Source organism: Cetorhinus maximus, chromosome 13, assembly GCF_964194155.1.
Source record: "Cetorhinus maximus chromosome 13, sCetMax3.hap1.1, whole genome shotgun sequence".
NCBI lineage: Eukaryota > Metazoa > Chordata > Chondrichthyes > Lamniformes > Cetorhinidae > Cetorhinus > Cetorhinus maximus.
The window spans coordinates 111,159,815-111,172,943 of NC_135891.1; the positions used below are offsets into that span (position 1 = coordinate 111,159,815).

The 13,129-nt window shown below is 42.9% G+C and overlaps 1 protein-coding gene and 1 long non-coding RNA gene across 2 annotated transcripts in view; one reads left to right on the top strand and one right to left on the bottom strand.

Annotated features, from left to right (window-relative positions):
- The window catches only part of LOC144688957 (uncharacterized), a 161,939-nt gene that overhangs the window by 47,060 nt on the left and 101,750 nt on the right, over positions 1-13,129 (top strand). The gene's annotated exons all lie outside the window — the stretch shown is intronic.
- LOC144688954 (calcium/calmodulin-dependent protein kinase type IV-like) overlaps positions 1-13,129 on the bottom strand; it is a 178,993-nt gene that overhangs the window by 30,821 nt on the left and 135,043 nt on the right. The window contains exon 6 of the mRNA XM_078556024.1: positions 2,022-2,112. Coding sequence (XP_078412150.1) covers positions 2,022-2,112 — 91 coding nt within the window. The remainder of the gene's footprint in view (positions 1-2,021; positions 2,113-13,129) is intronic.

The window sequence follows — 13,129 nt, forward strand, 5'->3', positions numbered from 1 at the left end:
AGCTTTCCATCGCCGGCAGTGTCATTGGAAGTGGTGGCTGCTAGTCCTGGAATCTTCGCTGGATCCCAGGACACAGGTGAGTGGGACAGCGGGGTTCAGAAGCAAAGGGCAGGGGGTGGCTTTCGGCAGGCACTCGCTTCCAAATGCTGTGTCCCTTTATCAGGCACTGAGTGTCTGACAATGAGGAACCTCCAACAAGGCCGCAGCCAAACCTGACAGGGTTTGCTGGGCAGCCTTCGGGAGACACTGGCAAGCTGTGTGACTCCCATTAAATCCCTGAGCCACCATTAAATTCCACTGGGCTTGAGGATAATTAGTAACAAGTGGCTCATTGGTGAGCCTAATTGACATCTCGCTGCCAGTGGATGTGATTTCCCACGTTGGACCCTTCCCGCACCCCTCCATCCATTTTGACAGTTTTCCTGACGCTGGGAATCTGATGTGTGTACTCCTGCCTGATTCTCCCACCATCATGCTTGCTTTGGTGGGCTGTATTAAATTCCGCCCAGAGAAGCTTAATTTAATTATGAGTATGCTTTAGGGAAACAAATTTCCTGTAGTAAGCCATTTTCTCACAATTTTTATGATCTATTATCACAATAATTCCCGTAATTACATTAACACATCCAAAAATGGGATGCAGGGGTTCGCCAATGACTCATATAGTATATATACTATTGTAAGGTTACATTCCTGAAATGTTGGGCTGTATTTAATGGAGGCGACAGGGGTCTCTTCCACCGACTGGGGAGTCAGCGAGAGCCCTGCATCACCGCTTTTTGGGAAGGCCTGCTGAATTAACTGGGCAGCTACGGGCCTTCTCCACGATCAAGAACGCCGGGAGTGGAAGTCCTGCATGGCAAGAGCTGCCAGCCTCGTCAATGCCCAGCAGTGCCACCTGGAGGCTGTGGTTGTTGCTGGTACTATACACACTTAAGGCCTAGAATCGCCAATGGACCTTGGCACAGGTGAGTGATCGCAGAAGAGGGGAGGGGTGTCAGCAGCAAGGGTAAGAGGGTGGCTCTCAGCAGCCTATCCCCTTCTCAATGCCGTGTCCCTCGATTGGGCACTGTGCCTTTGAATAAGGGATCTCCCTGGGAGCCCGCAAGCAACCTCAACCAGGTTTGCTTTCAGGCTTCCTGAAATGGCATGTCCCCCTTCCACCACTGGGTGAATAACAATGGCAGCAGGTGAGGCCCTTAAGTGGGCATTAATTGTCCACTTAAAGGCCTCAATTGGTGGAGGGGTGGGAAGGCCATCCACTGGCCTTTCCACCATGGACTTAATGGAGGAAGGTGACAGGATTCCCACCCGGCACTCTCCTGCCTGATTAAATGCCCCCCGCACCAAACCCACCACTGGGTAGGGCATTAAATTCTGCTCTTTAACTCTATTTCTCTCTCCACAGATACTTCCAGATCTGTTGAATATTTCCAGCATTTTCTGTTTTTGTTTCAGATTTCCAGCACCCGCAATATTTTGCTTATGACTTAGTGGGTAAAGACACCATCCAATGTGGTACACAGAGTCCCAGGTTTGATACTGGTTTATGATGAATCATGTGAATTCAGCTGATGCAGCATCATGAACACCCCAATTAACCACAATACCACAATGCCCCAGGACCAAGAAGTCATTCCTGATTATTATCCAATGATTCCTACTAGAAAGTGCACACATGTGCACGTTGAATGGATCCAGAATTAATCTTAGTTCTGATGCCTTCTATGATCGAACAACATGCTGTTGCTCAATGCCTCGGTTCACAATGAAAAATGGTCTCTTGGCCGAGATACAGCATTTTAAAAAATAGTACGCTTGCTAAACATAAATGAAAGCTTCCTCTCTGCCATGGTTAGCAAAATTGTACACCCATTCTTAATAATTTTGTTGATACTTTTGCATTGCATAGAGGAAAGAGGAAACCTTTCACCATATTGCTAAGGAATTATATAGTTTCTTCCAAATTCTAAGTAAGGCAAACCTTTAATTACTTACAATTAGTTTACAGTGAGGCTTACCTATTTTCAGTGGTGCCTCTGATGATAGATCTGCATATAGGAGGTTTTCTGGTTTGAGGTCTCGATGGACCACTCCATTCTCATGTAAGTACTGAAAGGATTTTGAGAAAAAAATCAGCATTTCACATTAACAAAACAATGGTACCCTAATTTTGCACATGAAGAGGCTTTTGGCTAATGGCTGCTGGTCTTTTGTTTCTGACCATTTAGTAAATTGCAGTCTCTTCTGCTTGAGGCTGTTGTGCAATGACTGGTGACTACCAGTGTTATGGTATCATGGTTTACATTACAGATGAATTTTCCAGCACAGGCAGCAGCAGAGAATTCCTCAGCAGTTGAAAATTATAAAGGGGACTTAAAAGCAATTAGCTATTGAAAAGTCATGATTACAATATGTTGGCAGAGCTCTCTCTTAAGATACCTGGTGCTAAGATTTTGCGATTTTTTTTTTGTCCCTGTGCTTTTGGGATCATATCCCATCTATTTATAAGTAAACTCATTGCTTCACGGGAACGGAATTGGGGAGATTTTCCTGGATCTACACATAGGCACGAAGGATTGCCTGAGTATAGCAAATACCAAGATCAGGCAGCTTGGAAGAAATGCTTGATTTTCCTGCATTACCGTTGTGCTTAGGTGATCTAATGTAGTCAGTGCCAATCTTCCAAAGGGAAGATTTTTTTTAAAGTCAGAAACCTCCGCCAGCCCTCGCTCAACTCCCTCCCAATAGTGTTCGTTTCTGGTCACATCACCTTCCTGAACACATCCCAACCAACTCCCCTCCCCCGCCCCCATTCCCTTTTTGTCATATTTTGTTTTTATTACATGGGGTTGAAAGTGTTCCATAGTTTGGCTATTTTTTCATAAAATGCAAAGTCAGCTAGTGGTCTTGAGTATAGGCCAACCTGTTACAATAATTGTTTGAGACCATTTAAACTTATTCCGCATGAAGCCTTCAGAGGAAGGAGACATTATGACTCTGTAAATCCACAGCTATTCTGACTCCTGCTCTAACTTTGGTGGAAGCCTGCAGGAATGGCCATTGGCCTCCTTACGAGCTGTCTTGGAGGTTATCTTCATCAGGTTTCCCATACCTTTGGTATTCTTAATGATAAGGCTTATGGAGCTGTTACTTCTCATGTCATCTGGTATCTACTAAACCACTGGTGATTATGGGGCCTGCTGAAAACAAGGTCTTATAGACACACCAACCAGCAGTCTTTAAACAGACTACTGGAGGCCTGGCCTTCACTAAAATGGGAAGATTTTTTTTTAAATCAGAAACCTCCACCAGCCCTTGCTCAACTCCCAATAGCATTCATTTCTGGTCACTTTCCTTCCTGAACATATCCTCTCCTGATCACCCAGTGTGCCTACAAAACCAAATTTCTATGTAAATTGCCACCATCAGGAGAGGAGCAGGGGAGGACATCAGAAAAACGTCAGCCTCCCAGCACAGCAATCTTTAAAAAAGTTACTAATAAAGTTCTGGGGTGAGGCTCAATTGAATTTCCATGTTTTTCTGACAAATTAGGGCAAAGTAACAACCAATTCCCTTGAATTGGAGTGAATTTAGACAAAAGTTTACAGAATCACAGAATTTTAATGGCACAAAAGGAGGCCATTCGGCCCATCGTGTCTGCACTGGCTCTCCAAATGAGCATTATGACCTAGTGCCATTTCCCTGCCATTTCCCTGTCCCCTGCACCTTGTTTCTATTCAAATAATCATCTAATGCCTTCTTGAATGCCTCAATTGAATCTGCCCCCACCATACTTCCTGGCAGCGCATTCCAGAGCCGAAGCACTTGTATGAAAAAGATTTTTCTCACGTAACATTTGCTTCTTTTGCAAATCTGTGCCCACTCGTTCTTTATCCTTTTACGAGTGGGAACAGCTTCTACCTATCTACTCTGTCCAGCCCCCTCATGATTTTGAAAACTTCTATCAAGTCTCTTCTAGTCCTTCTCCTCTCCAAGGAAAACAGTCTCAACTTCTCCAATCTACCCTCATAGCTGAAGTTTCTCATCCCTGGGACCATTCTTGTAAACCTCTTCTGCACTCTCTCCAGTGTGTTCACATCCTTCCTATATAGTGCCCAGAGCTGTACACAATATTCCAGCTGAAGTCTAACGAGAGTCTTATATAAATTCAGCATAACCTCCCTGCTCTTGTACTCTATGCCCCTATTAATAAAGCCCAGGATACCATATGCTTTATTAACTGCTCTCTCCACCTGCCGTGCCACCTTCAATGATCTATGCACATATACACCCACGTCTTTCTGCTCTTGCACCCCCTTCAAAATTCCTTATTTTATATTGTCCGTCCATGTTCTTCCTATCAAAATGCATACCTCACACTTCTCCGCATTGAACTTCATTTGCCACCTATTTGTCCACTCCACCAACTTGTCTATGTCCTCTTGAAGTTCCACACTGTCCTCCTCACATTCACAAAACTCCCAAGCTTTGTATCATCCACAATTGTCCCCAATTGAAATTGTTCCATTTATAAGTTACATTTATGTTGTTATTATTTTACCAGGTGCAAATTTTGCTCCATATTACAAGCACGTTCATTCTGATGTCATTGTAAGATAACTGATCAAATGAAAATTGAAACCATAACATTTACTAATTAGTTACTCTGAGGATATAGGTTTCTTTTTACTTGTTTGCGGGTTATGTGCAATGCTGGTAAGGCACGAGTAGCCCTTCAGTACTGCACCCCAATGATCACTCCTCACATATAAGTCTAGCTCCAAATATTTAGCATGGAGAGTATCATAGCCACGTTGGATTCTGTCCCTACATATCTGTGCATGTTCTAGCACAGAACATTGATCAGGGGAACTCAGAGTAATGTGCTGTGCTGAGTCAAACACCACTGATATCTTACAGCATAAATATTCTCTTAAATGAAAAATCTATTGAATGTTAAAAACTTTTGGCTACGGCATTCTAATAACCTGTGTCTGTGAGTGCTGTTGTGAGAGCTACATTATGTGACTCAGTTAATAGAAACTGCTCCTCACATGTGAAAAGCTGCTGTTTCCTCTGATCCATCTGAACTTTCTGAAGTGACATTCATCCTGGTTATTTTCAATAATTTTCCATTTGAGTTCTGAAACCCTTCCCTCAGCTTAAACTGTATCTAATTGTTAAAAAATGAAAACTTCTGTTATCCCCAAATGCAATTTCTTGACTGGAGAGGCGAGCGATATCATGAAGGTCCTTCAGTAGCGGAAGCACAGTTAAATGTCCTGGTGTGGTTAACTTGACCTCCTCCCCATCTGTTTTTCTCTTCTATCCCTTCCCTTTACTGTGAAAAAAATTGACCCTGGGCCATTGTACCCCCACCTCACACAGCAACAAAAAAAAATCAGTGTAACTCACCTGTTCCCAGATCTATCCTCTCCTGTGTCTTCCCCTATCTCCTTCCTCCTCTCCCTTCCTCTGCCTCGTTCCCTATTTTTTCCACTCCACTTTCAATCCTCTCCTATGTGCCTAAGTCTGCTTATCTCCTCACCTACTAATCCTACTTGGAGTGATCTAAACTCCCCATGTGCAGTACCACAGGAGGCCAATTAGCATATCGGAAGGATAACCCATCTGAAAAAATCGCTGTTGAACTCTGAAACTTCAGTAATTGCCTCCATTTCCATTGTGCCGAGGAGCCCACACAAATCTCATTGTTTAGCTGTGAAAGTCATGCTTTCAAGCTTGCCAGAGACACTGAGTATTTGTCAATATGACACTTAATCACAGCAGCATCTGTCAAGTTACAGAATTATATGTTGAGACATGAGCTTGAGCCAATTTATTTGCAGGAGATGGTTTTTTTTGAAGTGTTCTATGGCCAGATATTTGCAATGGCAACCAGAAATTGCACAAATATTTTAATGTTCAAATAAAAGGACTGACTTTGTTAAAATAACATTTAAAACGTCTTGATAGTCTCAATTCTGTGTTTGCATATTCCGCTTCAGTTTCCTTTGCCTCTTCAATTAATAGTTGCTTAGCAACACCCTGCATTGTCCTGCAGATACCAAAGCTGGTATATGAAATGTGGAGTTCAATGCATCTTGGAGGTTACTGATACTTCATAACTTGAAAATAAATGCAAGCTTAAATTCTCCTGCTACCAAACAACCGGTTTACAGTTATGAAAAGCCCATCTTCAACAAATATACCATTTCACAATTGTGTTCTGTTGCGAAACTCTACTTCCTTCCATTTTTCATGTTACTGGCAAAAAATGTCTTGCGTATGCCATAATTCTTTGAAAACTCCACTTCGTTCATGGAGGCAGATCTTGACTTTGTGCAATAGTGTAAAATGGTGATAGCAGTTTTTATTTCCATTGAAGTCAATGGTCATGATCCTTTGGCTTCCTCCCTTGACTTGCTATAAATCAACTGGTCAACTAATCTGCGATACTTCTAATATCCTTCCTGGGAGAAAATAGTTACAAACATTAATTACAATATAAAAAAAAATAACGAGGCTTCCCTTGAAAACTACCTGTTTGCTACCATCTTGTCCCTTCATTGTGCCCTTTTACTGCTACCCTGTGGCTAAAATTCTTTTCATTTGTGACTCTCACTTGTTACTCCTACATGATGTTACCTCGTCAGGAGGTTGTGAGATTTTTGGTTGGAACTACATCGATAAAGATCTCGAAGACAAAGGTGCCCCTCTTCTCATTGAAGTGAATGTTCTTGAAGGGCCTGATTCCAGTGCCGTTTCATTTACATTTCTAACACCTACCAGGCCCAGACCAGAATCTCTCTCCTGTGCTGAAATTGGAGGGGGCTGTAGTGATGTTTGTGTATTGTTACTGGGCTGAGAATCAGCAACCTTTGCGCTAACTTGTTGCAGCTGACTAATGCTGGGCATGGGTTGGGCTAGTATTCAGGGTTGGGGCAGAGTTGAACAGTTCAAGCTAAAGCCTGAAAGCCCTAAGCTAGTGTATTCATCAGGCCGTCAACTGGAACAACCATTACTGCCATACCAGAAGCAACAATTGTCTTTAGTGTCTCTTCCTGATGTCTTGAGGATACATTGATCTGCATGATGCTTACATAATTCCATTTTCCCCTTACAGAGTCCTTAGTTTGTCCTTGTATTATTTTTGTAGCATCTAGCCTTATCTGCTAATTTACTCTTAGATTTGTACTCTCTGTATTGCAGATATGGGTGAGGACTCCTTCAGCCTTTCCACCAGTACAAGAGAATACTCCTGTATATGATTTTTATATTCCCAAATCATAGATTTTTTAAAGACCAGGGTCAGGAGCCCTGCTCGCCAGAATCATCCGCCCACGCTGGATCATCCGGGTCCTGCCAATGTGCTTCACAACTGTACATAAGCAACATGCACCTGACAACCTGCACTTCACTCAGGACTTCAAGGTTTGTTTGCCTTCCTTGCTTCAGGCAGCACTTGCAGTCATCAGCGCCAGGCTTTTCAAGCAGCACCACAAACAAATTAATTAGGAGCAGGAGTAGGCCACTCAGCCCCTCGAGCCTGCTCCACCATTCAATAAGATCATGGCTGATCTGAATGTAACCTCAACAACACATTCCTGCCTACCCCCTATAACCTTTTACCCCCTTGTTAATCAATAATTTATCTAGCTCTGCCTTAAAATATTCAAAGACTCTGCTTCCACTGCCTTTTGAGGAAGAGAGTTCCAAAGACTCACAACCCTCAGAAAAACATTCTCCTCAACTATTTCTTAAATAAGTGACCCCCTTATTTTTAAACAGTGACTCCTAGTTCTAGATTCTCACATAAGAGGAAACATCCTCTTCACATCCATCCTGTCAAGACCCCTCAGGATCTTAAAGGTTTCAATTAAGTTGCCTCTTACCCTTCTAAATTCCAGTGGATACAAGCCTAACCTGTCCAACCTTTCCTCATAAGCCAACCCGCCCTTTCCCGGTATTAACCTAGTAAACCTTCTCTGAATTGCTTCTAATGTATTTACATCTTTCTTTAAATAAGGAGACCAGTACTGTACACAATACTCCAGATGTGGTCTCACCAATGCCCTACACAACTGAAGCATAACCTCCCTAATTTTATAAACAATTCCCCTCACAATTACTGATAACATTCTATTAGCTTTCCTAATTACCTGCTGTACCTGCATATTAACCTTTTGTGATTCATGCACTAGGGCACCCAGATCCCTCTGAACCTCTGAGCTCCGCATTTTTTCACCATTTAGATAATAAGCTTTTTTATTCTTCCTGCCAAAATGAACGATTTCACATTTGCCCGCATTATACATCATTTGCCAGATCTTTGCCCACTCACTTAACCTATCTATGTCACTTTGCAACCTCTTTCCGTCCTCTTCACAATTTACTTTCCTACCTATCTTTGTGTCGTCAGCAAATTTAGTAACCATTCCTTTGGTCCCTTCATCCAAGTCATTTATATAAATTGTAAAATGTTGAGGCCCCAGCACTGATCCCTGTGGCACACCACTCGTCACATCCTGCCAACCAGAAAAAGACCCATTTATGCCAACTCTCTGTTTCCTGTTAGCTAGCCAATCTTCTATTCATGCCAATATGTTACCCCCTACACCATGAACTTGTATTTTCTGCAATGACCTTCGATGTGGCACTTTATCAAATGTCTTCTGGAAATCTATGTACAGTACACCTCTTTACCCACAGCACACATGGCTCCTTCAAGGAACTCCAATAAATTGGTTAAACCTGATTTCCCTTTTACAAAACCATGTTGACTCTGCCTAATTGCCTTGAATTTTTCTAAGTGCCTTGAATTTTTCTAAGTGCCCTGCTATAACATCTTTAATTATAGCTTCTAACATTTTCCCGATGACAGATGTTAGGTTAACTGGCCTATAGTTTCCTGCTTTCTGTCTCCCTCCCTTTTTGAATAAAGGAGTTATATTTGCTATTTTCCAGTCTAAGGGAACCTTCCCTGAATCTAGTGAATTTTGGAAAATTAAAACCAGCGCATCAGCTATCTCATTAGCCACTTCTTTCAAGGGTGAAGTTCATCCAGACCTGGGGATTTGTCAGCCCATAGCCCCAACAATTTGTTCAATACCACTTCCCTGGTGATTGTAATTTTTCTGGGTTCCTCCCTCCCTTCCATTTCCTGATTTACCGCTATTTCTGGGATGTTACTTGTGTTCTGTATAGTGAAGACCGAAGCAAAATACCTGTTTAATTCATCCGCCATTTCCCTACTTTCCATTATCAATTCCCCAGACATACTTTCTATAGGACCAACACTCACTTTGTTAACTCTTTTCTTATTTAAATATCTATAGAAACTCTTACTATCCATCTCTATATTACTAGCCAGCTTTCTTTCATACTCTAATATTTCCTCCTTTTTAATCTTTTTGTCATTCAAGCCTGCCACCTGTCTTTGCGTAATTATATGCTTTTTCTTTAAGTTTGATATTGCCTTTAACTTTTTTTAGTTAACTACGGATGGTGGGCCCTCCCCTTGGAATTTTTCTTTCTCATTGGAATGTATATATTCAGTGTATTCTGAAATATCCTTTTAAATGTCTGCCACTGAATTTCTATTGACATATCCCTTAACCACATTTGCCAGTTCACTTTAGTTAGCTGTGCTTTCATGCCCTCATAATTGCCTCATAATTTAATTCAAAATACTAGCCTTGGACGCACTCGTTTCTCCCTCAAAATGAGTGTAAAATTTAATCATTTATGATCGATGCGACCTAGGGGTGCCTTCACTAGGAGGAAATCAATTAATCCTATCTCGTTGCTCAATAGGAGGTCTAGTATAGCCTAGTCTCTGGTTGGTTCCAGAACATGCTGTTCTAAGAAACTATCCCGAAAACATTCTATGAACTCCTCGTCTACGCTACCTTTGCCCATCTGATTTTTTCCAGTCTACATGTAGACTAAAATCCCCCATGATTATTGCTGTACTTTTCTGGCAAGCTCCCATTATCTCTTCTTTTATACTCTATCCCACTGTGTTGTTACAATTAGGCGACCTGTACACCACTCCCACAAGTGACTCCTTGCCTTTATCATTCCTCATCTCAACCGAACATCTACATCTTGGTTTCCTGAACTTGGGTCATCCCTCTCTAATGTGCTAATACCATGATTAATTAACAGAGCCACCCCTCCACCTTTTCTTAACTACCTGTCCTTCCTAAATGTCACATATCCTTCAATATTCATATCCCAATCTCTCATCTTGTAGCCATGTCTCTGTAATGGCTATCCGATCATATTTATTTATTTCTATTTGTGCTATCAGTTCGTCTGTTTTGTTTCAAATGCTTTGTGTGTTTAGATACAGAGCCCTTAGTTTTGTCCTTATATTATTTTTGTAGCCTCTAGCCTTATCTGCTGATTCCTGTCACAGTCTGTTTATCATTTCCTTTATTGACACCTGTCTCTTTTTCTTTTACTCTACTATTTGGTTTACCATATTTTCCCAAATTTGATTCCTTGCCCCACTATTTAGTTTAAAACCCTCTCCACTTCCCTGGTTAGGTGGCTTGCGATGATACCAGTGCCAGTAGGGTTCAGGTGTAGACTGTCCCAATGGTACAGATCCCAATTTCCCCAATAGTGGTGCCAGTGCCCCACAAACTGGAACCCACTTCTCCCACACCAGTCTTTGAGCCACGCATTAATTTCTCTAATCTTATTTGTCCTATGCCAATTTGCACATGGCTCAGGTAATAATCCAGAAACTATTTCCTTTGAGGTTCTGCTTCTTAATTTGGTACCTAGCTCGTCATACTGACTATGCAGAGCCTCCTTCCACACCCTGCCTATGTTGTTGGTACCTACATGGACCACGACCACTGGATCCACCCCTTCCCACTGCAAGTTCCTCTCCAGCCCTGAGCAGTTGTCTCGAACTTTGGCACCGGGCAGGCAACAAAGCTGTCTGGACTCTCGCTCTTGCTACTGAGAACAGTGTCAATCCCCCTTATTATACTGTCCCCTACTACCATTACATTCCTTTTTGCTCCCCCCACTTTGTGGGCTTCCTGAACCACGATGCCACAGTCAGTTTGCTCATCCACCCTGCAGTCCCCACTCTCATTCAAACAGGCTGAGAGAATCTGAAACCTGTTGGACAATTGCAGAGGCTCACACTCCTGCCCTCTGGGTCCCCTTACCTGCCTCAGTCGCAGTGACACCCTCCTGTCCATGGCCACTGACCAAATCAGAAGACCCTATCCAAAGTGGTGTGACTGCCTCTTGGTATAAAGCATCCAGGTAACTTTCCCCCTGCTTGATGTGCCGTAGAGCCTATTGATCAGCCTTCAGCTCAATGACTATGAGTCGAAGTTCCTCAAGCTGCAAACATTTACTACAGATGTGTTTGCCCTGGATCACAATATTACCCAGGATCTTCCAGATGATGCAGCTTTGACACATCACCTGTCCTGCCACCCTTAATGTGTTTTAAATAATTACTTAATTATATTAATGACTTATTTATGTTGCTTTCTTATATATTTTATTAACTTTACCACCACATTGTGTACTATTTTAAACCTTAGGGATGGATTAGAACTTACCACTTACCAGATACTCACCAAACAGCTAGCTCCTTTCCCTGTAGTAGAGCAAGAACCAATTTCTATGTGGCGAGAAAGATAGAAAGAGGAAACGAACAACTCCTTCTCCCAACTCCCCTCGCACCAAACTCCAAGTCTCCACTCAGTTAGTTAGCTACACTCTGTTTGCCAAGCTGCATGAAAAGAACCCTGAATTTATAGTAAACTGAACTGGGGCTACAGTAACCAGATTCAACCAGTTACTAATTAACTACTCAGCTCCTACAGCTGAGAGTGAGTTTACCCTGTCTAAACTGCAAGAAAGAACTTAGCCTGGCAACGCAGTATTTTCCAGTTATCACTAAATACAGACTAGATTAGATTTTAAGAGCAAAATTTAAGAACAAAATTAACACTTAAAACTCCCCTCTCACCAAATTCCAAGGCCAGAATTTTACACTCGTCGGGCAGGCGTGTGCCTGACCTGAACAAGCATAAAATGATGCACGATGATGTCAGGCAAGTGTCCAAATGTTATCGTGCGCTCGCGCGATATTTCAGTTGGCGGATGCGCACGGGAATCGGCAGTGTGTCCGCCGACAATTGAACAGCCTGTTAAGACCATTAAAGTAATAATTGAGTTCAATTTTTCGCTGCCCGTCCAACCTTACGGTTGGCGGGCAGGTGAACAAGCCAAGCGGCCTTTGGATTTTTTAGGAAACCTCATCTACGGGTGGGATGAGGTTTCCAACAGCAAATTAAAATTAAATAAAAATGTTTAAATTTCATTAATAACATGCCCCTGCTCATGTGACAGAGTTATATGAGGAGACATGATCTTTAACATTTTAAAATCCTTTATTTTTATTTTTTAAAATCTTTAGCTCCCTGAGCCAGCTCTGTGCTTCAGGGAGCTTTTCCTGCACGCACCTGTGCGAAGTTCCCCGCTCGCCCTCCTCGCCCCCAACACAGGCAGCTCTGAGCGTTGCAGCACGCGTTTCATGCTGGGCGGGCCTTAATTGTGGGCAGCGGTCGGTTTCCTGACCACTCCCGCTCGCCCCTGTCAAGCCCACCCGATCAGGGCAAAATCCTGGCCCAAGTCTTCACTCAGTTAGTCAGCTGCACTCACTTTTAGAGGGCCTCATGGGCAAATCTCTACCTACCAGACCAGCCATAAGGCAGGGGTGGTTTTTCAATGGCTGCAGTGATAGGGCTTGCTTGGGGAAGGGGGTCAGGTGGCCTCAGGCAAGGGGAGAGGCTGCAGGGTGAGGGTTGTACTGGGGAAAGGGGTATCCCAGGGTGTGTGGGGGGGGGCACATTTTGATCTGTGCAAATGGCCTCAAGGTGGTGAGGGCTGAGGAGGCAGTCTCCAGAAGAGATGAGGCCAGATGGAGGTGTGAGAGTGTATGTGAGAGAATGAGTGATGATGCCCCTTGAGCTGGCAGTGAGTGAGATGCCAGTGAATGTGTGATGGTCTTATGAGTGTGTGAGTTTAGAGTGATAAGATGGTTGCCTTCCCCTGGCGGCACGAATGAGATCATTCATCCGTT